Below are 27,404 nucleotides of genomic sequence, written 5' to 3' on the forward strand. Positions count from 1 at the left end.
TGTGTAACAATGTATTACCACACTAGTGAAACTTCCAGTAAAATCCAATTAAATGATTTTATTGTACAATGGCTTTTGGTAGTACCAAACAGGGTTTCAAAACTGTATACAATACAAAGAATTACCAAAATATTAACTGCAATTTAAAAATACATTTCCAAGGACAGCTTGACATTTATTTGCTTTCTTTTAAAATCATTTAGCCAACTACTAACACATACATACTGTACAAATACATTTTCCTATACATCATTTACATTTCAGTAGCAGGCAATACCAAGTGTGTCCATCACCATCAGAATTGCTTGCAGAGGATCCACGATTTCTCGCATGTTATCTTTCCTCAAGACCCAGTCTGGTTTAATTCTGTGAAAACATTAGTGGCTTGTCAATAAAATATCACATTGCCACGGCAGAAACAGAAGACTAAATTTTTAAGCACTTACTTTGAAACTGTTTTTATTCTTAAAGGAGTTACTGGAACAGAACAACTTCCGCCTAAGACAGTGTTTGTTTTCTGCTTCACAAGTGTTCTCTCTGCATCCATTCTGTGTTTCCGAGCTGTAAGTTTATATAGGCTTTGAATGCAAGGAACAGTTCTTGGCATGCCTCGGATTTCCTGAGAAGAGAGTAAATAGCACACAGTTACTACTACAAGTTCAAAAGCAGCTTCACAAATCAAGAAAATATGAGTGTTTTCACCATCTTGGAAAAGCCTTTTTTTTTTTTAAACCAGAGTTTAGTTATAATAGCCCTAATAGGTATGGCAGAGAGGGAAAGAAAAAAAATTACAAATACCACCAAAAATATGTAGGAAAAGCATGTTAAATCAAACCATTAAACTCAAAGCATTTAAGTCTTACCAAAGCTCTTTTTGAGTCCTTTGAAAGGATGGCCAACAAACAACAGGTCTTTGTGAAAATGCTTCCTCCTTTCTCTGAAACTTTGTCCCCAGCTTTCCCTCTGTACATTTGCAGGAGGTCTAGTAAAGTATCTATAGAATTTTCTGCATCATAAACTGCTTGAGTAGTTCTTTCATACTGTTATATAAGAAAGAGACAAGAAAACTTATATAGACAGACCTCTAAAACATCTTCTTAGAAGTTAATAGTTAGAGGTTAAAGAAAAAAGCAAAGTCCATATTCTCCCCTAGAATAAATTTGTAGTTAATCTGGCATCCAAACAATAAAAATTACTTCTGTATGTTACACAATTGTAACAGGTTATAAGAAGGTACCTTTCCCAAGTACTACAATAAATAAGCCTACTGCTTATAATCCTACAAAAGAAAATATTAAAGTTACCTTTGAAACATTAAGTAGAACCTGGACTGAATATCTGATCACATCCATGCATGGAACACTCCGGTTGCAACTTCGAATCAGAACAAAAATACTGAAGATTGCTCTGCTCTGGGCCATATTTTCACAACACAGTGAGGACAACCTGGTAGCCACCTCTATGACAATTAAAGGGAAAAAAAAAAGTAAAGAAAACTCTGAAGTTCAAGCAATTTAATTGCAAACCAATTGCATCTATTTTTAAGTAGAAGTGCAAAGAAGTAAAAACTGCACTTATTGATTTAAACAAGTATTTCTAAATCAAAAGTTTTGATATTCCAGACTAAAAACTATGCAGACAAAATGATCCACAGAAAACATACACTGATAGTAAACATAATAATAAACTTATGTCAGGTATAGCATTACTAGGACTGACAGGAAATTAGAGCAATCATACAGGATTTCCTTTTCTACATAGCCATTTAAATATTGTTCTGAAATAAATAATCTAATTTCAGTCTGGAAAAAGCCCCCATTATAGTCTTGAACATGTTCACATTTTAGAATCATGCAGAAAGCCTAAATATCATTATGAAGTCTTCTCAGCTGAAAAGTTCTAGTGCCTATCATCCTGGAAATCTATCAGTTATAATAAGAAAAAATACTGACCAAGATGCTTTAATGCTGCAAGAATGTAAGAGAGATGTTTGTATTTTAGAAGGTATTCAATTGCAGTTGCAGTTCTGTTACACAATTTGTTTTCTTCTCTGCTCTTTTCATTAGCCTTTTCTAAACTGCGTCTTAAAGCTTTAGTTTTTGCTGTATCATTAGTCTTTCTCCAAGAATATCCTCTCCACAATGCCTACAAAAAAGGAATTTCCCCCCCCAAAAAAAGTTATAAGCAAGACACAATACCAGAGAATTTCCATTACCACTTCAAATCAGTTTTACACAAGTCTGATAAAGTATTTGAATGATCTTGGGCATTAAAATTTACGCAATTACCACTCAGTGTTTAATCGTTGAATTACTGGACTTTTAAGACAAAAGGCAAAAAAATCCCCTTTATATACACTCCACACACATTCCCACCAAAGTCACTGCAACCAGTATCTGCTTAATATTACTTAAACTGTTTGCCTTTAGCTTTCATGTCTAAACAAAAGCTAACTTGGCTTGCAATTTAACTGATAAATTCATCAACCAAAGTAAACATTTTTCCTCTCCCCAAAAACCCATGAGAGAAAAATCAGAAAATAAAAATAAGAAGTACAAAAGTACTCTTACAAGAGGTATTTACCTGAAATTTAATTATTCCAACTGCAAATTTTCTCCTACGTCTGCAAGCAAGGAATTTTTGCACATTTCGCTGGATTATGGTTGCTGCATCATGTCTGTGGTTCAGCCAGCCTCGAATGGCACATTGTAATAGAATGATTCTTTGATAATCTCTTAGAAATCTCTTCCGTTGCATTTTTGCTCGGAACCATCTCTGTGTAAAATTAAAGTACCTTTTTTTTTATTTGTTACTTTTCCCCTAAATTCCCTTTTCCCATCCTAAATGCGCATGGATAAAAACAGAGGAAGTGTTTTAACATGAACTTTGACAGATGCAGGCACTATAATCCCTAGCACACATATAACCTCTATGATTCTGATTGGCCTTGGGGTAGCTGAAATGCAAGACTTCAGAATGAAATCTTAATTAGGAGCTCTTAGGGAAGAATTCTGAGGAGAGAAAGGTAGAGAAGGAAGGGTAGAGATGTGGATAGCTGGAATTGTTTTCAGTTGGAAGGGACCTACAATCATCATCTAGTCCAACTGCCTGACTACTGCAGGGCTGACCAAAAGATAAAGTACGTTATTAAGGGCATCGTCCAAATGCCTCTTAAAACATTGACACGCTTGGGGCATCAGCCACCTTTCTAGGAAGACTGTTCTGGTGTTTGATCACCCTCTCAGTAAAGAAATGCTTCCTAATGTGCCATCTAAACCTCTTCTGGTGAAGCTTTGAACTATTTCCATGTGTCCTATCACTGGATTACAGGGAAGAGAGATCAGCACCTCACCTTTCCACTTCCCCTCCTCAGGAAGCTGTAGAGAGCAATGAGGTCAGCCTTCTTTTCTCCAAACTAGATAAACCCAAAGTTTTGAGCTGCTCCTCAGAGGACATGTCTTTCAGCCCTTTCCCCAGCTTCATTGCCCTCCTCTGGATACATTTGAGTACCTTCACATCCTTCTTTACTGCAGAACTGCACACGGTACCCCAGGTGAGGCCACACCATCACTGCACATAGCAGGGCAATCAACTCCTCTGAGGGCTGTCATGCTGTGCCTGATGCACCCTGCGATGGGGTTTGTCCTCTAGGCTGCCAGGGCACGCCCACACTGAGCAGCTGTCAACCAGCCACCTGGACCCCTCTCTGAAGAGCTGCTCTCCAGCCACTCCCCTCCCAATTTATGCTTGTGTCCAGCATTACTAAGACCTAGAAGCTTTCTTTCTCTTGGCTACCTTTTAAAAACACCACTCCACTTTACTCATTTCCCAGCTCCCTATATAAACAAGGGAGACAGGGTACCCTGTGCCAAATCAGAGCAAAAAAACCCTCTTCCACCCATTTTCTCTTGCCCTAAAGGGAAAATCTAACTTATGGAGAGAGATAACAGATTTGTATATATGGAGAAGTAGTGGGGCAAAGTTTGCCATAAGATCCTAGACTAGAGAGCAGCTATTTTAGGGTTCCCATTTCAGCCTGTCCATTTAACCAATGCTAACCTTCCAGTAGTGGACCTATGCTAATGGTCAGTTTGGAGACATGAAGATAATTTTTACAATTAGGTAGTGCTACAATACAGACCTGATTTTTGATCTTGTTTTTAGATAAGTAAAACATGGTTATATTAAAACACTGCAACAGGCTTTGGTAGCCCTAGAAGATTAGAAACATACAACCAAATAAATCACTGTATCCCAGGGGATTGTTCATGTAAAGAGATGCTCTACATTTCCCAAACCTTACAGGCTGTTGTGTCTGATCTTTCCTACTTCCAGTAGGATGTAAAGAAATAGGCTAAGACAGCACTCAGATTCCTTTAGCAAGTTTGAAGGTCTGAAGGAAACAAACTTTCCAATCCATCCTCAGCTTTAAAGTGCTGCAGAACTTGCTGAGAACCACCCTAATATGGTTAGCTTGGTATATGCATCATTATTTAATAATAATTATTTAGTAACTCCATAACTTAGCTTTATTTTCATGTGCGAAGGAACTAGAGTGTCTTAGTGTTACAGCTTAGCTCACAGAACAGAAATTAGACTACATTACAGAAAAGCATTTGGCCTTAGACTAACCTGTATTATAAGAACAGACGAGATCTGGTTTTGTGCAAGTTTTAAGGTGAGATGAATCCTATATACCCTTTGAATTTTAATTGCAGAGAGATGATGATATGCAGCTGCTGTAAAATGAAGTAGTCTCATTTTTTGTTTCTGTTCTGAAATCTGTAGAAGGAAAAAAATACAAGGAATATTATTAATTTTTATACTATGAGGTTGCTGATTGCCTATACAAAGAACAAAGTACACAGCAATATACAATTAGGTGCTGGAAAATCCCCTTGGAGGTCATTACCTCAGAACTAAAGCAAGTTAGCTTTCTTCAGTATTAGATCTCTAATCTACAGGATAACACAGAAGTGATTGCAAGCAATAACATTAATACATAGCAGAGAACAATTTTGTTGTAAGCCTGTATGTGCAGAAGTATCAGTTACAGGTAAGCCACAAAAGACCTCAGAAGCTAAAAAACACCCAACAATGAAAATCTACTTTAGTTCTAAAGGATTGTGAGAAAAGGATCAAACTGTGTTTTGATCTATTTTGACACACCCAATACTCAAAGCAGCCAATAAGAACTTGATTTCAACAATAAGAAATCAGGTTTTCCTCTTCTTGCCAGTCAGAATTAATGCTGCTCTAGAGGTATTTTACATCAAAAGCAGAGTTTTAATTTGAACTATACCAACCTTTTTTCTGACTAAATAACCCCGTATAAGTGCTTGCAGTTTAATGACAGCTCTTCTAGTCTTATTGTATTTCATAAATTGAAGCCGGCCTTCCTGCCAAGCCCGCAGATGTTTTTGGATAATTACAGCAGCAGCTTTTTGTTGAACAAATTTCCTTCTTGCCTTGAAACCTCTATATGCTTTTTGGATCAAACATGCAGCCTGAAGCTTCTGAAAGAGATTTTAAAGAACGAGTTGATAATTAAACTTTTGTTCATTTGTGTCATGATCTATATATATATTTATTTTTAGCTCTGTTTCTTTTTTTCCCATCATAAGAACAAAAATGGAATAAGAAATACCAGCAAACACATAAAGTACTGGTTCATATTAAAATACACTTTCACAATTTGGAAGGTCTTTACCTAAATGGTGTCAAATATGAGCAATTGAACTTAATCCTTTGTAAGTAATAAAGCCAGCAAAAAATATGGCATTTTATTTTGGTATCAGTATAGTAAGGGGTAATTCAACAACTGGTACTGTTTGAAACCAGGAATCAACCCTGTTACTTAATGCAAAAAGGATATTTAATATTTTGAAGATTGAACAGTTTTGATTTGATTAATCTTTGTTCTGGTCCCACCTTTTCTATGATTCTGCACATCATTGACAAAAATCACTCAAATATATGGAAAACTTTTAAAGCAACCATGACATAGAGTGCAAGTGAAAACATACCTTTCTTAGAAGTTTTCTAGCCCTGTACTGTCTATATGCCAGCTGAATCTTAACTGCAGCTTTCTTAGTTGCCAGAAACTGATGCCGAATCACTCGTGCCATGAGGGTCGCTCTCCATCTTCTTTGGATGGTAAGTGCACAGAACTTCATCTCCAAAAACCTAACATAAAAATGCAGTTTTAAATAAGAAAACAGTGATGGCTTACAAAATTATTAAGATAGATATTGTGAAAGCAGAGCCATTATCAACCAAATCTGGGAACATCAAAAAAAAGGGGATGCCTAGCAATATTGGCAGGAAGACTGATTTTGAATAGAAGATACCTTTACTGTGGTAAAATGGAAAGTAAGTAAAGTACTGTACTTTACCACAGTAAAGTACAGGTCCATAAAAGGATAATAGGCAAGGATGTTTAACAAGCAGGGATGCTGAGGGAGGATCTGGGAAAGCAGAAAGGGGTCAAGTTAACCTAGCCCTGGACAGCATCCTCTGTTGTTACGGCATGGGACACGGTTCAGAATGAGATGAGCTATTAGGCTGATCTAGGAGAGCATTTATCATAAAAGCATCTCACAGCAAAATAAACGTAAACTAATTGAACTATTCAATTATGGAGTATAATGAAATAGCTTTTCAACCTATTAGTTTTATGCTGGAATTTTAACAACATTCAGAACATCCTTCTTGAGAAAAAGAGAGAAAAAAAAAAATCAAGGCCTACTCTTTTCTAGATCCACAATAAACAAAATTTAAGTTTGTGAAGGAGCTTCCATTCCAGAAAAATAATTAAACATAATGAAAATCTCACACAAGAGAATAACTCCACCTGCACCAAGAGGTACATGTTATAAGCATGGTGTGGGGTCAGAGCCTGAGAATCTATAGGCATTTGCCAGAGTGCAAAGCAGCACTAAATAATTATATAATAAAAGCTTTGAAAAGCAAAGAAATTTATATCAAATTCAGTGTTACCAGGTCCGCAGCTGCTTCGTCCTGAAGTGACTCTGAATAACAAGTGCAGCTTTTACCACAGCTGCATATTCCTTTCGTGCTTTGTGACCTCGAAACCAGGCTTGGATTACTCGTGCTGCTCTCATTTTGTTAACCCACTGCCTGGCTCTATATCCTCTATATGCTGCCTATTAAACATATAAAAAGAAAAAAAATATTCAGAACTTGAGGGTTTTATTTGTTTAAGGGAACAAACAAAATTAAAAGGAAAAAAGTCACGGTAACGTGAACAGCTTTTAGGATTCTCATTTCTACAGTATTATAAATATCTAATTTCTCACAACTAGAAGATGTCTTCAAAAGCAAGTGAAACACATTCAGGGAAAATCCACTAATGCAACTCTCTTTAATGTCTGCAAAAATAATTATATTGTGTAGAAACAAATATGAGAGATTTAAAAAAGAAAAAAAAACCGAACCAAACCAAACCCACCCAAAACCTGCTTTTATGATTACCTGAATTCTAATGGCAGCTCTTTTCATTTGATGGTATCTTTGTTGTTCAATATGTCGCATACGATGGGCTCTGTAGTGCTGCTGTATTAATAGAGCAGAAAACTTGCACCGAAGGTATTTCTTTCTCTCAAGAAATCCACGGAAAAATGCCTTAAAAGAAAAAGACATAATTCTTGGAATATTTAACCACTTGCATGTATTGACTGGGAGCGTTTCCATATTTTTAAGTATAGCTGTACTCAATGACTTGTTAGAAAAACAACAATATAATACATTTCTGATTTCACTTTTTTTTTTTTTTTACTTTTTAAGCAAAGTAATCATATTTACAATGTTCAGGATACATAACTTAAACATTCAGAAAAATAACCAAGAGGCTGCCAATTTCCCCCAAAACATGGAGATAAGGAAAGCACACCTGTTTTCTTATCTGTTACACACAGTATGTGCTTTCCAACAAGATAATAATAGCAACCTAAGAAATTGTCAGAAAATTATTTGGGTTGGAAGGGAACTTTAAAGATCATCTAGTTCCAACCCACATACCATGGGCAAGGATGCCATTAGATCAAGTTGTTCAGAGCCCCTTATTATTGTTATCATCACCATCATTTCCCTTTCCTCCCTGATTTGAGGGAATTTCTGTCCTTAAATTCCTTTTCAGAATGTTACCTAGGCACTTAAATTAGTCTAGGGACATTTAATACACCTAGAAGGACTAATATGATTGATTCATGTCTTCCTAAAGGGAAGACATGAAGTCTTAAAGCAGTCTAAGTCTTAAAGAAAGTCTAAAGTAAATTTTTGTCATTTACTTCACTTTATACTCACTACCAGTACCCTCTCATTTCAATACATCAAGACAGCTTTCATTCATATTCCAATCAAATAAAACATTCCTTAAGCTATCAATATACAGGGGAAAGTCAGTTCTGACCTAAAGAACCTTATCTCTGTGCACTGTGGGAGTAAGCTTGATACATCTGCCACATAGTACACTTCAGAAATTGATTCTTCTTGAGCTTTAAACTGTGGTTTGCAAGAGCAGTACATGTTAAAAGCACCCACAAATTAGGAAAACCACACCCAAACCCCATGACTATTCATTCAAAAGTACCTGAATTTTTATTGTGCTTTCTTTAACTCTGTGAAACCTCTTCTTTTCAATCAATCCTCTGACTCTAGCCTGCACAAGGATAATGTTCCTCCGGGTTTGTAAGTAAGCCATTCTTTGGTGTTTTACAGTCAAGTGGGATCGGTAGCACCGCTGTAAGACAACTGCTGCTTTTTTGTAGCTTGTGTACTGTGATTGAGTTTTACGCATTAAGTAATAGGCTTGTAACGTAATAGCTGCTGTTCTAAGTTGAACATATTTTCTACGTTGCACAGCCATCCGAAGAAAAGACTGAACCTTTCTTGCAGCTCGTAGTTGCCTTGCTGTTTTTCTTGCTTTCAAACCACGGAAGGCAGACTGAATAATGACTATTGCTTGTCTTTGAGCCAAATACTCTGCTCTCTGTAAACGAACCCCATGACACGATCTGTACCACCTCTGAATAGCAATTGCTGAACTCTGGATCAATTTATAGCGAGTCCTTGTTCTTTGGCGTCGGAACATTGACTGGATCGTTATTACTGCTGATTTCTTTTCAAGAAAACGTCTCCTCTCTCTGCACATTCGTAAGAATGACTGAATGCACCGTGCAGCAACATTGGCTTTATACAACTGCCTGGCTTTTTTAGCGCGAAAAGCAGCTTGAAGGCAGATGGCAGCCTTTTTCATGTTTGCGTAGTTTTTCATGTCAGCTTCTTTTGCCATTTTGGCTCTGAACCTCTGCTGTACGACTCTGACAGCCCGGCACAACTGTTTGTAATGCCTATGCTGTATGTACATGCGATAACTAGACTGTATTATAGTGGCTGAAACATGCATGACTTTCAGTTTCTGCCGTGCCTGCATGCCTCTGTATGATGCTTGAATAACAAGAACAGAATTCTTCATTGTCAGATATTCCTTCCGTTGGCTCTTTCCTTTCACGTAGGATCGATAGTAGCTCTGTATAACAATAGCTGCAGTTCTCATATTTTGATAGGACTTTCTATCCCTGTGCATTCTATAGGCTGACTGTATTGCACTGGCAGCTGAATGCATGTGTTTGATGTTGTTCCGCACCCTGATACCTCTGTACACAGCCTGTATACAAATAGTTGCTCTGCGAAGAGAACGATATTCCAAAGTATGCTGTCTTGACAGAAGCAAAGCTCTGTATCTTCTCTGAAAGACAAGTGTAGCTGCTTTAAGAGAGAGGTATCTCTGATGTTCTCTAAAAGCTTTAAAATTTTTCTGAACAACAGTAGCAGCACGGTGCATTTCTCGCTGTTGTTTTCTTGCTCGCATGTCTCGAAAGGCCTTCTGGATACAAGTTGCTGCTTTCTTTAATGAAGAGTAATGCTGTACTGCAACTTTCCTTAGCTTATTGGCTCTGTATCTCTTCTGTATTAGCTGGGCTGCCCACTTAAGTTTTCTGTAATGACGGTACTGCCTATACATTCGGTAGTTTCTCTGTATTGTAAGTGCTGCCTCATGTCTTTTCCTCAAGAAGCATCGTGTTTTCATTCCTCTATAGGCAGCTTGAAGTACTAAAACAGAATTGTACTGTTTTAAATATCTTTCTCTCACATGCTTCCCTTCCCTGTAAGCTCGATAACGCTGCTGTATGATTAGTGAAGCACGTTTGACTTCTTGGTAAGAAGTGTAAATTTTATGCATTCTTAACATTGCTTGAATAACTGTAGCAGCTTGATGCTTTTGCTGCATTTTTTTCCTTACCATAAATCCTCTGTAAGCAGACTGTATGATAACAGCAGCATGAAGGAAAGAGAGATATTTTTGACGTTGAATTTTTGCCAGTTTTGTTGCTCTGTATTTTCTCTGAATTACAACAGCAGCTGCCTTAATGGAAAGAAAATGTTTCCTTTCAAGAAAAGTTCTAAATCTTCTTTGAATAATCACAGCTGATTCACTCATAGTTCTGATAAGTCTTCTTGTTTTCATACCACGGAACGCAGCCTGGATGCGTAGTACCCCATTTTTCATTATCATATACTTGTGAACTTGCGCATTTCTCTCCTTACAAGCACGGAACCACTGCTGAATCTGCTTAGTTGCCAGCAACAATTTTCTGAAATCCCTCTGTTGTCTGTGCATTCGATAATAAGACTGTATTACTGCTGCTGACTGATGCATAGTTTTTAAGTCTTGTCGGACTTTCCTGCCTCTGCAAGCAGCCTGAAGGATTATGACAGACTTCTTTAGTTCCAAGTACTTTTTGCGCTGTACTTTGCCTAAACAAAATGCCCTATATTGTCTTTGAATTCTAATTGCTGCCATTCTCATTGACCAGTATTTTATGTTCATCTGATGCATCTTAAACGTGGCTTGGATGCAAACAGCCGCTTGATGCATACAGTGAACTTGTCGCCTGACTCTTACACCTCTGTAAATCGCCTGCATTTTGACTGTGGCTCTTTTTAAAGACAAATATCTCTGCCTTTGACATTTAGCATGAATAACCACACGATAACGCCTTTGCATAGCTACAACTGCAGATCTAAGTCTTTCATATTCCTTCTTGGCCAGGTAAGATTTGAAGGCAGCTTGTATAGTTGTAGCAGCTTTGTTTAGTTTTTTCAGTTGTTTTCTCACAGTCATTCCACGGTAAGCAGACTGCAAGACTAACACAGCTGCCTTTGTTTTTAGATAAATTGCACGTTGGTTTTTTTTCATACAGTAAGCTCTGAAGTATTTCTGAATCACTAGAGTGGCTTGTCTTAGTTTCTTGTATTTTAGTTGATTTACGTGCATTCTGTAATAGGTCTGAATAACTGTTGCAAGATTGTGCTTCTTCTGAATTGTTTTTCTCACAGCTTTCCCCCTCCATATTGCCTGAAGACGCACTACAGAGTTACGCAGCTGAACATATTCTTGCCGTTGTTTCTGGCCCATAACACTGGCCCTGTAACGTCTCTGAATAGTTAGCACAGCAAGGCTCACAAGCCTGAACTTTTTCAGAGCCATGAATTTTCTGAAGGCAGACTGTATCACAGTTGCAGCAACATGTTGTCTTCGAATCTGCTTTCGAACCTTCCAGCCACGAAAAGCTGCTTGTAAAGAAAGCACTGCTGCTCTTGTCATTAAGAAGTTCCGTCTTTGCCTGTTACCAGATCTACAATTTCTGTACCACCTCTGAATCACAACGGAGGCTTGAACCACTGCTTTGTGTTTCATTCGTGCAGCATGAGCTCTAAAAGCAGTCTGAATTTTAATAGCAGCTCTATATTCAAGTTTAAGCTTTTTGCGTGTTTTATAACCCCGGTAGGCTGCCTGTAAGCACACAGTTGCTTTTTTAATTTGCAAGAATTCCTGCCTCTGACACCGTTGTTTTTTGTATGCACGATAATGTTGTTGAATGACAATGGCAACCCTATAGATGCTTAAGTACTGTTGCCTGTCCCTTCTCATTCTGTAGCAAGCCTGAAGAAATACTACAGTCTCCCTCCACCTTTGTATTTGTTTCCTGACAAGATAGCCTCGGACTACAGCCTGAATTCTTATGCAAGATCCCTTCAATTTCCTAAAATCTTCTTTAAGTTGAAGAGCATATCTACGAGATCGATACCTTCGCTGGACATAAAGTGCTGCCTCCCTTAAAGCGCAATAATGTTTACGTGCTTGCCACATCTTTACAAAAGCTTGAATCTTTACTGTCGCGCCTTTCAAGTTTTTAAATCTCTTCTGGATGACATAAGCACGGTAACGTGCCTGAATTTTGATCACAGCTCTCAACATGCGAGCCTCTTTCCGAGCTTCCATCCCTCTGTAGGCAGACTGGAGAACAATGGCAGCCAGGCGCATCCTCTGGAAAGAAGCAGCTGCTTTTTTACAGGCAACATGTGCCCTATACCGAGTTTGAATTACAGAAGCGGCATTTTTAATCTCTTTGTATCTTTTTACTTGCTGGTATTTCCTCACGTGTGACTGCAATGTAGTAACAGATTTTTTTAATCGCAGAAATCTTTGTTTCTCTTGTTTCGTTCTCCATAGTGATTGAACAACACAAACTGCTTGTGTTTGCCTGTACAGTTTACGTACCTTCGTGCCTCTAAAAGCAGCTTGGAGAACTATCACTGCTGCACGCTTTTGTAAATAGTGCTCTCTCTCAGTTTTCCCTAGTTTATAAGCTCTGTAATACTGCTGAATTATCACTATCTTTGCCCTGTGTTCCTGGTAAACACGTCTGGCCAGCTGACACCTGTACCAAGCCTGAATCTTGATAACATTTTGCCTAATACATAGATATTGTTTCAGGTCTCTGTGCATCCTGTACCAGGACTGTATGACAAGGGCAGCCCTCCTTCTCTTAGCCAGTTTTGAAGATTGCCATTTTCGGAAATAAGCCTGAAGTACTAAAGTTGCTTTAATTTTCTGTTGAATTTTGTGTTTTCTCCATCTTCTGAATGCAGACTGAATAGTAAGTGCTGAAGACTTTAAGATTTTGTATCTCTGTTGATCTTTTTTTGCCAACTTAGATGCACGCAGATGACTCTGAATTGTAACAGTAGCCCAAACAATTTGTTTATATGCAGCAACAGACTTCACCATCCTTATCCTTGCTTGTACAAAAATAACATAGTATCTTAGCTGTAAATATCTTTTCCTTGCAGAGTATCTCCTCCAATAAGCCTGCAGGAAAAAAAAAAGAGAAAATTTTGTATTTTCTTTATAGTATCTCAAATTTGAGGACAATAATCTTCTTACTTTTTAAGATTTCTTTATTCCTACTTAATCCCTAGAAAGGTAAACCCAGAAATCTACATTAAAAACAAAACAAACAAAATCCAACCAAACAAAACCACCCCAAACAAAAGCGAAGATCCAAAACCAAAAACCACAAAACAAAAAAAACAAACAAAACTCCCAATAATAATGATTTAAAAAAACTCCACACCACATCAAAAAAGTGCAAAAGCCAAATGCTTGAATCATTGCTTTTTTTTAAGCATCTTAAATTCTCGAAAAAGACTAAATTTGCCCTGCCAACACCAGATTCCCTTTTAAACTATTTGATAAATCAGTGTTTCTTTCAACAACCATTCTAAAAAGTCTTAAGAGTGTAATGTTTAGCTTTGGGTAATAGTGACAAAAGTATCTTGAGAAACTGAATTAGCTGTCCAACTGCCATTGGTAACTAATGTGTGCCAGTCTGAATGTGCCCACTGTAGGTAACACAACACTAGGAGAACAATTTTTAATTTTTTGTAAAACCCTGTTTAGGTAATGTTCAACAGCTGCAAAGAGGAAAGCCAACACAATCTGATTAGTCCCTTGACACTGACTAGTTTAAGGCCCAGTGTTTTAATGTTTATGGTGTTCCAGAATATTCACTAAGAAGGAGCAATTTTTAATTTAATTACACATTACTATCTCTCCCTGAAGAGAGAAAGTTATTAAAACATCTCAAAAGTAGAGGGGGAAAAAAAAAAAAGTAAAAAAAAGTATTACACCTCATGAAGGCATCAGTTCCTGCAAGCTGAACAAATAGTCCTCAGCAAGACTCTTTCTTAGATGTTTCAAAGAGGTTTCCTTGCTGTGTAGCTGTGTAATCTAACTTTAAATTGTATTACCTGAATGACTGTGGCAGATTTACTTCTGGCTTCCTCCAGTTTTGCCTTTTTCAGATTGAAAAAAGTCATCCTGGCCAAGTATCCTCTCCAGTGCTTCTGGATGGAAATGGCTGCATTCACTCTCTTCAGGATGTGTCGACGAGACAAGAAGATTTTTGCAGATTTCTGAATTATTCGAGCAGCTCTGTCTCTTTCCTACAAAGAACCATTTCCACTGAACAGTTAGGATTGGAATTTTCACTCAAATTTTTGATGTGATTAACTATCTAGAGCAATCTCTTAAAAATTAGGCTTGTTGATACACAGCTTTTCTTCACTATAGTAGAAGAATTTTTCTGAGAGAGAACATTTTATTTGGATACTTTGTAAAAGGCTGGTATCACTTAAATTTGCATCCTCCTGCCTTCATCGTTCTTCTTTAAAAAACAATTTTTAAGCATTCCTATGCAACCCATTTTTAAGCCTCAGTTTTAGTTCTCATTCATAACAGTTTAAGATACCTTCAGTAACGGAACACACCGGAGTGCTCTCTAGCTATATTTAAATAATATAAAAGAGTATAAAGACAGTCAGACTGGCTACTGTCCATCTACCCCAGAGTTTTGTTTGCACAAACTAAACAGCGTTTTTGTTGTAACCCAGAGATTGTAGTAACAAACTGGTGCACATCAAAGTAAAAGAAGCAACTAACAAATGTAACACATTGATATTTAGATCATTCCACTACTAGCCTATCCTACCACAGTGCAAAGCATGTGTGAGTACACTGTAAGATTATTTTTAAAAAATAATGCCGACAATGCTTAAGTGGTTTTGGTTTTGATTCCTTCTCCCCCTACCAGCATCTTTACTATAAGTTATTTCAAAAGAGTTGCAAAGGGAATGTTTTGTCATCATTATTAAAGTTGTGTAGATTTTAAAAAGTAAAAAAAACAAACAAAAATATCTGGAGATGAAAAAGCCTACATAAATACAACCTCTGTCCCCTGCTACACCAGAGATTCTTAGAATATTTCACTTCAACACTGTTCCAACACCAAATAATATGTATCTCAGTAAGACACAGAGGAGGCATTTATCATCTTAATGGTGTCATACTCTTAAAAGCCTCAAAAGTTCTGATATAACTATCATAAAAGCAAGAAACAAAGTACCAGAACTCATGAAATTCAATTCAAAACACTGGTGAAGTTTAGCTCCTAAACAAATATAGTAAATCCATGCAGAAGTTTAATTACTCTTCTCATCTTGTAGACATGAATAGGAATTAAAAATTAACTACTCCTTTTTCTGTTTTAGTAATTACACCACCAAGAAGGCCGCGTGTTTTGATGATAAAAATAGTACTCATTCATCTAAATGCCAATATTATTCCAATAAACCTGTATATCCCAGTGAATTTATATCCTTTATTTATTATTTCTCAAAGTAGAAGGGATGAATATTGCACAAGCAAAGAATACCTGATAAAGTTTCAGTTCCCTTTTCAGCCTGTAATTCCTCCAAGCAGACTGAATTATTCGCGCAGCTCGAGTTTCGTGCCGCAGATCAAGAAGCCGCGAACACAGGAATGACAGGTAGGTAATAACAACCTATACAGACACAGAACACAGCAAGTTAGGGCTATACAGAAGAGCAGAACACGTTCACAGGAGGGCAGAACATGTTTACATCAACTCTAAAGGCATTTTACCTTCTCATCAGGAATTGTATTTGACATGTCTGAGTGATGAATCATTGTTGGTATTCCGCCTAGGTCAGAAACTGCAGCATTGATCAGTTGGAAGTTTTTCTTTTCGTTGTCCAAGAGTTCCTTGCATAGGACTGAGGGAGTTACAGCTTTGTAAAGAGAAAACATTAGTCAAATAAAAACTGTGCATAAACCAAACAGATTTAACATGAATTTCTGTGCATCAAATAACTCACTTCGATCAAACATTTCTTCCACAACATTTAGAGAAGTATCTGACTCTGATGAGGAGGAAGAGTTTAGTTCCACTCTAACAGTTCTTGAGCATTCTACTGTTTGAGTTGTTCTTTGGCACACAGCTTCCAAAGGCACGTAACACGGATGATAATGATGAATCAAATGACATAATACTCTACCATCTGAGAAACACACTGTGAAATTTTCTACCTGTTAAAACAAAATATAGCAAGATACAAATTCCTTCAGTTTTTGTTACCAGTAACTGGAAACAGAGTTTGTTCTTCGTACCTTTGAATGTGACCAAGTGCAAATTATCTTTGAACAAAAAAAAATTTGGAACTAGTGCTTCCTTTGAACATTTGCTGTACCCTAACATACAGCTGTGAGAAACCAGAAACAAAATAGATGTGAATCATTATATAGTAAATCTACAAAGGAAACATTTAAGAAACCAAAGAGAAACCAATCTTTCTACAGAAGCATTCTAAATAAACTTCTTTAGATACCTTTACACTAGGTTTTTAATGCAGAAATAAGTTCTAAACTTGCATCAGTCCTAAGTGCTCTATTTTACCCTTTAGAAAAACTAGCAGCTGTGACTGTATTCCCACCAGAGACACATGTCTGACCAGTGCTTCCCTTCTTGGAGGAAGCAAACATGTCCTTTTCTAAACAAGCATCTCTGAGGAGAGGAATTGACCTTATCCCTAAACATCAGTTTAATTCTCATAGTTCCTATAAACAGTGAACATTCTATGAACAAATACTTGTACAATGAATACTTATTAAAAATACACAAACAACTCTCATTCCAGCAAAAAACCTTTCGTTTTAAAAGGCAATTTTATGCATAAGACTAACTGGAAGGGGAAATCCTTTTGCTCAAATCTGTTTAAAAAGAGAGCTGCAGCTAAACTCACAGAATGATGGTTATTTCAAATTGGATTAAACAAAGTCCAGAATGATATTTAAAACTAATTATTATTGGCTGCTACTACGCATTTGATAGTTTGAAGAACTCTGTTCTGTGAAGAATTATGACAGCACAGGATGTACTTGTTGAAGTATACACAAAACTACTTACCTTGATATTGTAAAATCCACAAACAGCATTAACCCATGCCATCAGGAGCCTCACATTTTCACTGTAACTCTGAGGTGAGGAGTTATCATTGTCTTCTTGTACTCTAACAGAGTTTGGAAAAGTCTTGAGAGCACTTAATTGTGCTTTTCTCTTGTGTGAGTTATTCAAAAACTCAATTTCTTCTTTTAACTGTTCCACATTCAGAAAAACATCCACCTAATAGGAAGAAAAAAAAATTACATGTCAGCAATCTGACATGTCAGGCATTGCAGCTACTGGATGCAGAGGCTTCAGCCGGGGGGATTGTAAAGAGAAACCACACTCACTACTTAGCAGTACCTACTACACTGAATCAGCAGAGAATAATCTGGACTTTCCAGCATAGATGGCAGCAAAAAAAATCCCTAGAATCTAGCCTCCCACTGTTCTGTGGGAGAACAGTTACTTCATTAGTTAATAGCTGGGAGAAACAAGGAAATTTTCCCTGAAACAGCCTGTGTAATTTCACCAGAGTCTCAGAGGAAACAACAATTTCAGAGTCTCATCTGCAATTCTACTGAGCCCACACACCACTCCTCCTCATTTAAGGGATTCTGAGAGGACTTCAGCTGGTGTTGTAAGGGTGTGAGAAGATTTGGAGAACAAGTAACTTATCCACAGGGCTTGGATAAAGCCACTGCTCACTGAAATTATTTCTTCAATCAAAAGCAATTCAACTATGAGTCATGCATCAGAAGTAGTTACCTTCCTAACTCAAGGAAGGTAACTACTCAATAGTGTAAAAGTAGTTAAGAAAGAAAATAATTACATCTGATTTTTATGATGTTGTCTGGCTTACTGATAGTTCTGTGTCTATACTCTTTCATATTCTTGCTTTACATATAGTTAATTGCACTTATATTTCTGACTACTTAGTGGTGAATTTCCACCTCAACTTCTATCTTATTTTACCTTCCATATGTTATGTTCCTTCCAGCTGGATTTGTCAGCTGCATACTTATTTTTAAAATACCATCCAACACACATTAACTCTTAAAACAGTTTAGGAAAACTAATTTTGCTTCCTCTATTATTTTTTTTCAATGGCTTTGAAATGCCATTGCAATAATGCCTAAGAAATCTTCGCTCTTATTTCAAGAATGTTTTATCTGAAGCAGTCAATTTGATGAACGGAAAAAAAAAGTAGAAGAGCTATAGCTTCAGAGCTTACTCTATAAGCTCAAAATGTCCTTTTCAGTTAGTAGGAGTTTACCAGTAGCTTGAGATTAACATTATTTTACTTTTAAGTATCAATTTTGCTAGTATACAGCATAAACTCAGAAGTTAATTTTTTTCCAAAAATTGTATGAATGTATACAAGAAAAAGCACAGCTAAAATGTTATCCAAGCTGTACTGTTAGGGAACACTTAGCAGTTCAGCCAAAGCTTGCATGGAACTTTGAACATATAAAGCAAATAATTTCAGTCTAAAATTTGATTAGTAGAGGTTTCTGCAGACAGTAAATATTCCTGAAAGACTGGTTGTTTTCATTATTGCTTGTTTGTAACTGGCATCAAACAAACAAAATAAGTAATTGAATAGTACCTGGAAGGCAAAGACAATTTTCCACAGGAGTGCTAATGTTCGTTCTCTGTGTCTATCCACAATATCCCTGGAGTCAATTGAAGTACCTGTCAAATGAACAAAGGGATTGGAATGTGCACTAGTTAGCTGATGCACTTAGAATAACCCTGATTTCTAGGCCTTACCACTTTCATCTTTCAAGTGTATTCCTCGCTCTTTAAGGACATTGAGAACAATATCAACATTGTGAATCTTCTGTAGACGACTTACTGCAGGAACTCTTAGTTGTTTTGAAAGATTCCAGTTTTTGGTCAGAAGCTCCACTGTTCTCCTAACAAAGGTAATTTCACAGTTTAATGCCTTTGCTGAGCTCACATTAGGTATTACATAAAATAAAATAAGTATTTCAAAATAATTCTGTATCAACGCACACGAGACGAATGCCACACTGTAAGTCCACAGCCAGATTTGTTACAGCAAAATCAAATTCATCTAGTGGAGTTTGAATGTGGCAGACAGGTAGTCCAAGGAAGCCGAGATGGCGGGAAAGGTCACCTTCACCACTCAGGAAGTCCCGGGAAAATGCAAGCAAAAGGTCTTTGCTAGCCTAAAATTAAGAAAAAAAAAAAAGAAAAGTAAGATAATCTTAACACTGCGATATTTGTCAAGCAGAATACATTTCTCCCAAACTGCATTTCATGTTTCCTTGTCTAATACTTAAAATTATATTTTTTAAAAAAAATCTATTTTGGGCCAGATCACACAGCTTTAATTGTCATCATACCTGGCTGCCACATCACTGAAAGCATCACCAAATTCAGGAATACCTTTTTCTCCATCTGTCTGTCTACACAGTATGAATGTAACGTATTTGTTAAACAAAGCCTTTGTATGACAGATGTTCCATAGTCTTTCTTATCACAGCAAAATAACAGAAAAAACAAAGAGAAGAGTCCATCAAACTGACCTGCAGCTTAAGGTCAGCTGCAGCATCCTAGAGTAATATTTAAAAATAATGCAGAAGCTCAATCTCAGAGAGGGAAGTCGAATAACGCAGGACAATGAAGTCCTTCCTACAAAACCAATACCTCAGAATTTTCTTGGGAATTCCATTACATGACCATGAGACAGTATGTTGAGAATGTTCATGCAAAAGGACTTGTTTAAGTACATAGTCAGATTAAAAAAAAAAATGCATTCTACATGGAGTCTTAATACAATATTGGAGGGAGATACCAAATCACAGCTCTCTTACCTTGAACTCTGCATCCTTACAAAAGAGGCAAGGGTCATGTTCAATCAACCTGGACTGTTTGGCACAATCCAGAAAGCAAATTAACAACAGCAATTTTTTCAGTGTGAATTTTGACAAAGCTTCCTCATGACCTAAAAAGACAGAACCCATTAAGTGATGGTTTAAAAATTAAATGCTAAAAATGAATTATTTTGGAAGCAGTAATTACCTTCTCGGTAAAGGTGAGGCACAGTGGGATGTCTGTATTCAGCTGCAATGTCAGGGTTCCAAAGCAGGCGTTTAAGGATAAATATTGCTAAACCCAAAACATCACTATTACTCTCCAATGGTATCAGTTCTCCATAAACAGTCTAATAAGAAAGGAGGGAAAAAAAAAGCAGAAATAGTTAAAATTATGTTAAACACTATGGAATTTTTTTTAATAATATACATTATTGAAATTCAGAAGTAGTAAATGGTAATTAGTCTCTAAAAATCCAACAGTTTTCAAATGAGTCATTGAAGGATAAGCCAAAGGACATTTCAGAAGATCAAATCTTATTTCAGAGTATGCATAATCATCTACATCTTAGGAATCAATCAGGAACTTCTTTAAGACAACTCCATTCTTCTTCAGCTTACTAGACTGAAACTGATAGGGAAATGCTTTTGTGTTATTCGTTAGGGAATTAACTTCTACTTTCCTTGATTAAACATTTTCCTTCTTAATAATGTAAACTTTTTCAAAGCAAGTATCTTGTAACACTTTAAAAGATATGTAAATAAGCTATAACTGAATTGAACCTACCTGAATTAGTAAGAGAGAATATACAAAGAAACCCAAACCAACCCCAATTGCTAGATGTCCTTTAAACTTAGATTATAGACCATACACAGTGTACTGACCTCCAGACCTATACGCAGCCATAAAGGGTTGTAAGACAAAAGCCAGTTGAGTACTTTCTGCCTCTCTCCTGCAAGAGAGCATCTTGTAATATTAGATCCAGCAAACATTTCATATTAATGCAAAAATTTCTATTAACCAATTTTAATTTAGATCAAATTAATGTGCAAATAATCCTTTTTCCACTTACAAGAAAAGAGAGAATGCTGAGTTTTAGTACTCCTACCTATATCTTTCCAGAGGTGTCTGTCTCTACGAACTAGCAAGCGTCTAGTTTCAATCTCAACTTCCAGTTTCTTAATAGCTCTGACCATTGTTTCAGAGGTGAACAAACGACAGGCTTCACGGCGCAGCTTATTCAGCTTACGATGAGCCGTATAGGCCTTTAGAGATGCTTCATCCTTTGTTGGTGCTTTAGGAAGGCTCATTTTATGATGGTTCTCTTCTCCCAAGATAAGAGCAGCTGCATTTACTGTTTAAACACACACAAAAAGTATGTATTTACGTCTCAAAGGTAGCTTTTGCCCACTTCTAAGCAGACATTTTGTTATTTTCTTTCTGACTAATGATTTATCCCTCAGGAAGCTTGTCAGCTGTTGCACTAAACATATACTGCCAAGTACAAGTATACTAGTCAGGGATTTAATATAACTGCTTAATTCATAAGTGAGCAGTGCTAGAAATTCAGTTTTAAGATCAATGGTACACTCTTAATTTTCTTCAACTAAAGCTAAAGATACAGGAAAAAGTAGATTACCATTATTTTAGTAAAGTGTCAGCTATAATGTTTGCCAGCAGGTGGGGATTCCTCACCCAACATCTACTGAGGAGTGCTGCAGCCACATATTCCAGTGCATTCTCGTTGTGGAGCACACTCCCCATGCAGGTGTGTGCTGTGCTGTGCTTGCTGTAAGCAAGTGTGCCATCCACAGTTATAGAAAGGGGAAAAATATGACTCTGAAAAGGTTTAGTTGAAGTGTGTACTACTACTATTCATCAATATTAATAAAGTATGTCATATAATGTTTAAGAATATTAAAAGAAAAAATGAAAACTCTTGTACTCTTACCTTTTGAGGTATTTGTTTTTACACTGAAGTCATCTGGGGTAAGTACAAAATTTAACCACCAAGTGAAACCTCGTTGCTGCTTCTCCTTCCAACGTTCATCATAAAACATGTTTTTAGCTGCAAAAGGCATTGGGTGCCTAGGGATGACTTTAAAAAAAAAAAACAAACAAACTGTAAGTCTTTGCAGTTCTTGAAATATTTGATAACCAATATACATTTCATTGTGGAAAGGATTAGTGTTTGACATTCCATGTAGCACTATAGCAGAAAAAAGCAGATTCTTGGAATCTTCAGTGACTACAGAACAGCCACTATTAAATAAATTGCAGCCACAAAACATGGATCGAGTTATTAAAGCACTAGAACTAAGACAAGATATCTAGATCCCAGGTCATTTGCAATGGGGCAAATCCAAGTTGAGCTGGCTTACAACCAGGAATAACCATTGTATAGATGCATTTTCCTCATCAGATCAACTTAGTATTCTTCACTTCGAAAAATTATTATCTTGCTGGTAAGAAATTTTTTCCTGCTGTTGTTTTAAAACGTTGTCAGGTATGGAACAGGCATTTAATTGATAACCATCAGTAAGCTGCAATGTAGCTTTTAGATTTACAGGAAAAACTGGAAGAAAGTAACATTTACCTTCTGCTTGTTGTGTGTTGCAACCAATTTTGAGTAGTCAAAACAGATCACAAAAGGTTACATATATTATTCTACTAAATATTGATTCATTTTAGGTACAATCTTCCATTTCATCAGAACTCTAACCAGTTAGGTCTTACCAGACATTAGCAGTACCACAGCTGTGACATTCAGTTCAGTGTATACTATTTTACTAAATACCAGGAGTCTGCCTACCTGTTTTCTCTGGTTTCACAAATGTCAGGTGAGACTGGGCCAATCCAGGGACAGGTTTACTAATTCTCTTGGTAGTTTTAGATGCTTTCTGAAGTGAATAACCTACAAGCATTAACACACAAATATCAACAGCCAGTATGTCAGTGAAAGTTACAGTATTAAAGTTCATGTCACTCCTAAAGCACAGAACTAGAGTAATTCCCCACGAACCCACTCAAAATACCAATAACCTCCTGTTACTGATGGAAAGTTAGACAAACCAGTTTGGCTACAATTAAAAGGGAAAAACGGTTACGAGAAAATAAGTGCTCTTGTATTTTCTTCCATTTACTCAGGAAATGTACTGCTTGAATTCCATTACCACATCTAGAAAAATCTACACAAGGCTGACAACAAGCTAATTACAGACAGTAAAAAGCAGGCAGAGTGAACAAGACATGGGAACTACTTCACTGAAAGGTTGGTCAGGCATTGGGACAGGCTGCCCAGGGAAGTGGTGCAGTCACCATCCCTGGAAGTGTTCAAAAGGCATGTGAATGTGGCACCTGGGGTTATGGTTTAGTGGTGAACATGGTGGTGCCAAGATGATGGTTGGACTTGATAATCTTAAAGGTCTTTTCTAACCTTAACAATTCTATATTTGAAAACATGGGACAACAATAATGGAGTCAAGTATTCACAATGGTAAGTGTACATAAGACAAATATTGTGCAGTAAGTTTCTAGTAAATTAAAATTACATAACAAGGACTCTGCTGAATAAAGTAAATTTGAAGCCAATGACATAGCCAAAACTCTAACCTAGTTTTCAGATTTTTGAAGTGCAGATGTCTAACAAATTGCAAAGACCCACATTTCAGAGATATAAAATATTTCTGACTGTTGCCAGACAGTTCAGTTTGCTATACACATTTCATAATCAAAGGCATCTTTCAGAAAATGGTAAATGAAAGAAATGGTGCTCACTCGCTTTCTTTCTCTGTCCTATTTTCTCTCGGTTTGTGGGTTTGAAGGTTGATGGTCTCACAGTCGTACGTGTCTGATTGCCCGTGCTAGATGTAAGAGCTCTTTTTCTTTCCACTTCTTCCACATACACTGGAGCTGTGACTCTACTATTTTCTACATAGGTTTCACTTTTCCTCTTACGACACAAAGAAGTTGATCCAGTAGGAGATGAATTTACTTTGTCGTTGTGACACTTATTTTCAGCTGAAATGGGACCTGCAACTGGCAGGTGTTCAGATATTTCTGCTTCTGTACGTACACTCCCCACATTAGCACATTCTATTATTGCTTTATTAAGGCATTTTTTAGATTTTGGCTGGCAGGTTTCCGCTCTTGTTTCTTCAGTAGCAGCAGGCTTACTTTTTATAACAGTGGCAGAAAGAATTGGACGTTTTTTTGTTTGTTCTCTCCGAGAAGAATTATCAGTCTGAGGTTCCCCTGCAGAACGAGAACTGCAGTGATTTTCTTTGGGTTTATCATCATGAAGTAATGTTACATTATGCATCTCAAAGACTTCATGTAAGTTGTGTTCTATGCAAACATGAGTTTCTGTCTCTACATCTCCATCCTTTCTCCATTTTGAGGGTAGAAATCTCTTTATCACGTAAGTCTCTGTGGTAGATGATATTAACGCTGCCTCAGGTTTAGGAGTCTTTGATTGCTTATCTGACAAACTGTCTTTCACAAATTGCTCAGGTGACAGAATTGTAAAAGGCTGCTCCATTGTGTCTATATCCACTTGATAATTCCCATTTACAAAAGCATCTGGACTTAAAATTCTCCTTGTACTTAAAGCAGGTGCAGATGCTGAGTGCTCTGGAGTGCAATCTGGTGAGAGTGTACAATTAAGAACTTCTGCGCAGTCTGAAATTGGTAGTTGTGCTAATCCAGCAGAACTGTAGACACTTTCAGATTGTAACTCATTGTGCTCATTAACACATCTCTTGACATTATGGCTGTCTATCTGAGGCAATAATGCCTCATTTACAGAGGCAGCAATATCTGCAAATGTAGTAGATCTTCTCATTGCAAGGGGTGTGCTAACAGTACTACGATGTTCCTCTGGCACTGGCGCAATAGGAGATGGAGGTAATTGATTTTCTGAGCCAAGAAGAGTGTCATTTCCTGGGGACATATTATTTTGCACCGTGTTCTGATTTTCACATGCCTGAAGTGGACGTCTAAGTCTATCCACCTTCTGAGAAACTTGAAATGTTTTATCAACATTTTTTATTTCTGAAGTACTCTTTTTAACTTTTATTGCAGCAGAGGTTTCTGAAGAGTTTTTCTTTTTTAATTTATCCCAAAGACTCCTCTGAAAAAGAACCATAAATAAAAGTTAGTGTGCTGACTTCCTAAATACTTCCATGTGTAAAAGTGAATGTTACTAGCATATTTATTCAAAGTTTAAAAATACTATAAAAAGAACACCTAATACAAAATTCACAGTATGTTATTTCCAGGCTTGAAAGCAGTTTATTTGGTCATGTTTTAGTTTTATTCTCTAAGCTGTAATGCATCAGCACCTACTTTCCAATCCAGCGGGAAAAAACTGACAACATGGGCCTTTCCACAGACAGCATTATTTATCAATTTTTAATTCTCCTTCACTGAATTTTCTAGTAATAAAAACAATATCTGTGTCAGCTATGCCAAAGTAACAGAATTAAGACACCATAAACTCACCTTTTTCTTCGGGGGCTGCTCAGCAGCACCAAGGAGCACAGCTTGGTGTTTTACAATGCCATTAACAACAAAAGTTACCAGCTCTCTGACTTTTCCTTCTTCTAATGGCATCCATGTCACAGAAACAAAGATTCTTTGTCCTGACTATTAGAGAAAAAGAAATGTTCAACACCTAGCATTTAGGTATACTTACATAACATTAAAGATCAAGTAATCAAACGAGGAGCAGTATATAGAAGTAACATATATTTCGACAACGTGAAATGATACACAACTGTTAAACGTTTAAATATCAGTTTTCCCCCTCTGACATGTAAATTTAAGCAATCACTGTCAAAAATGTCATATAACTAAAAGGACATATGCCTCTTAATGAAACTACAGTGGAGAAAAAGCAAGAATATGTATAAATATAACACATAGAAAGGACAAGATTTGAGTAAAGGTAAGTAGAAGAAATTACATAATTTTTTGCATATATTAAACAATTAAGTCCTCTAGAGTAATTCTGAGAGAATTATAGTGGAACTAATAATCAGAGGTTAATTTTTAGGACCTTAGCTGGCCCTAAATACAAGTGTCAAATTTTTCAGTCAAACAACGTGCAAAGATGAGATTTGACATACAAGCTCTTTGAATAAAAATAAATAAATAAAGACATTGCAAATGATCAAGGAGTTTACTATTCATTAATTACTACAGGAACCTGTTATTCAAATACTTCATACCAAGACTCCAGTCTGGTTTTATAAATCCATTATTGCAAGAGCTCTCCAAAGCGTTTCTTCCTCTCTCACAGACTCTGGACAGCCTAGGTGACCATAAGTATATGTTTGTCTAAACTGTCCTTTTAAAAACTGGCACTGATAGGACTAACCACACTTCATATTTCCTTGAGAATCGTAAATATTTATTACTAGCTTAAGCCTGCTTTGCTCTCTATTATATAATTTAATTAACGTGAAGAACAGTATATTAGCATCCTCTTCAAAAGCTCTCTCAGCCTTTTTCCTAAACATATATCCTCCAACTTTTTGACAGGTCACTGTTTAAGCACCTCTTATTCTTCCGTCTCTGTCTTTAAAACCAGATTCCCGGCGAACAATTAATTTCACTTTGTTCTTTGCACCTTGCCGCACACACCCCTCTACTGAGTCGGGATGCGACGCCTTCGCAGCCTTGACAGGCTCGGACCCCTTTGGGGCGAACCGCGGGACACGATCGCGGCACCCACAGCCACCACCCACACCGCCATCTACAGCGGGGGCGCAGCTTTCGGGTACCGGCTGTCCAAAAACCCAGGAGACGCGTGGATCCCCCCGGGGGCAGGACCACGCCGCAACCGGTGCCTGCCCCGGCCCTCCCTCGCCCCCCGCCCCCGCCGGGCACGGCTCAGGGTCCCCCCGCGTGTCCCCGCTCAGACACCCGGCCCCGGCCCCGCTCCCCGCCGCACCTGCACAGCGAAGCGGCGGTGCTCAATGCTGAAGCCCTTGGCCGCGGCCGGGAAGCGCTCGACCACCACGTCGGTGTGTTCCTCGTTGGGGTTGTCGACTCCAAGCAGGAGTGTGCGGGAAGAGCCCACCCGCAGGCGGCCGAAGCTGAGGAAGGGCGGCCGGGAGAAGTGGCTCAGGACCAGCACGGCTGGGCCCTCGTCTGCGTCCTCCTCGGCGCCCCATCGCCGCCGCCGCCGGGGGTCGGCGGCGGGGCTGCACTCCCAGCGCGCCGCTGACGGGACGGAGCCCGCGGCCATGGCCGGGCAGCGGCTCCCGCACAGGCCGCGCTGCGCCAACCGCCGCGCCCGCCGCGCGCCCCTTCAAACCCGCGGCTCCGCCAATCGCTGCGCCCGCCGCGCCCCGCCCCCCCGGCTTCTCCGCCAATCAGCGCCCGGCG

General features: G+C 37.8%; 1 protein-coding gene across 2 annotated transcripts; it reads right to left on the reverse strand.

Moving 5' to 3' along the window:
• Window positions 1-38: 38 nt before the first annotated feature.
• On the reverse strand, window positions 39-27,281 carry ASPM (abnormal spindle microtubule assembly). 2 transcript variants are annotated; one of them, XM_027671885.1, is made up of 29 exons: window positions 26,968-27,281; window positions 25,515-25,658; window positions 23,790-25,143; window positions 22,825-22,926; window positions 21,964-22,110; window positions 21,121-21,366; window positions 20,897-20,964; window positions 20,220-20,361; window positions 20,012-20,142; window positions 19,188-19,363; window positions 18,942-19,087; window positions 18,778-18,863; window positions 17,193-17,408; window positions 16,105-16,315; window positions 15,872-16,017; window positions 15,642-15,770; window positions 14,179-14,373; window positions 8,612-13,237; window positions 7,495-7,644; window positions 7,000-7,166; window positions 6,027-6,186; window positions 5,307-5,516; window positions 4,633-4,782; window positions 2,584-2,775; window positions 1,953-2,145; window positions 1,305-1,459; window positions 864-1,040; window positions 447-619; window positions 39-366 (listed from the first exon to the last, which is right to left on the reverse strand). In XM_027671885.1, exons 1-29 carry the CDS (start codon window positions 27,262-27,264, stop codon window positions 261-263), a joined length of 10,395 nt encoding a protein of 3,464 aa, XP_027527686.1. In that variant the 5' UTR covers window positions 27,265-27,281; the 3' UTR covers window positions 39-260. The 2 variants fall into 2 exon arrangements, 1 of the variants encoding a protein (XP_027527686.1); XR_003532324.1 differs by lacking the exons at window positions 39-366; window positions 447-619; window positions 864-1,040; window positions 1,305-1,459; window positions 1,953-2,145 and having other exon boundaries at window positions 2,665-2,775; window positions 4,633-4,784; window positions 5,308-5,516.
• Between the last annotated feature and the right edge of the window lie 123 nt (window positions 27,282-27,404).

This window comes from Neopelma chrysocephalum, unplaced genomic scaffold, assembly GCF_003984885.1.
Source record: "Neopelma chrysocephalum unplaced genomic scaffold, ASM398488v2 Primary Assembly neopelma1_97222, whole genome shotgun sequence".
In the NCBI taxonomy this organism is placed as follows: Eukaryota; Metazoa; Chordata; class Aves; order Passeriformes; family Pipridae; genus Neopelma; species Neopelma chrysocephalum.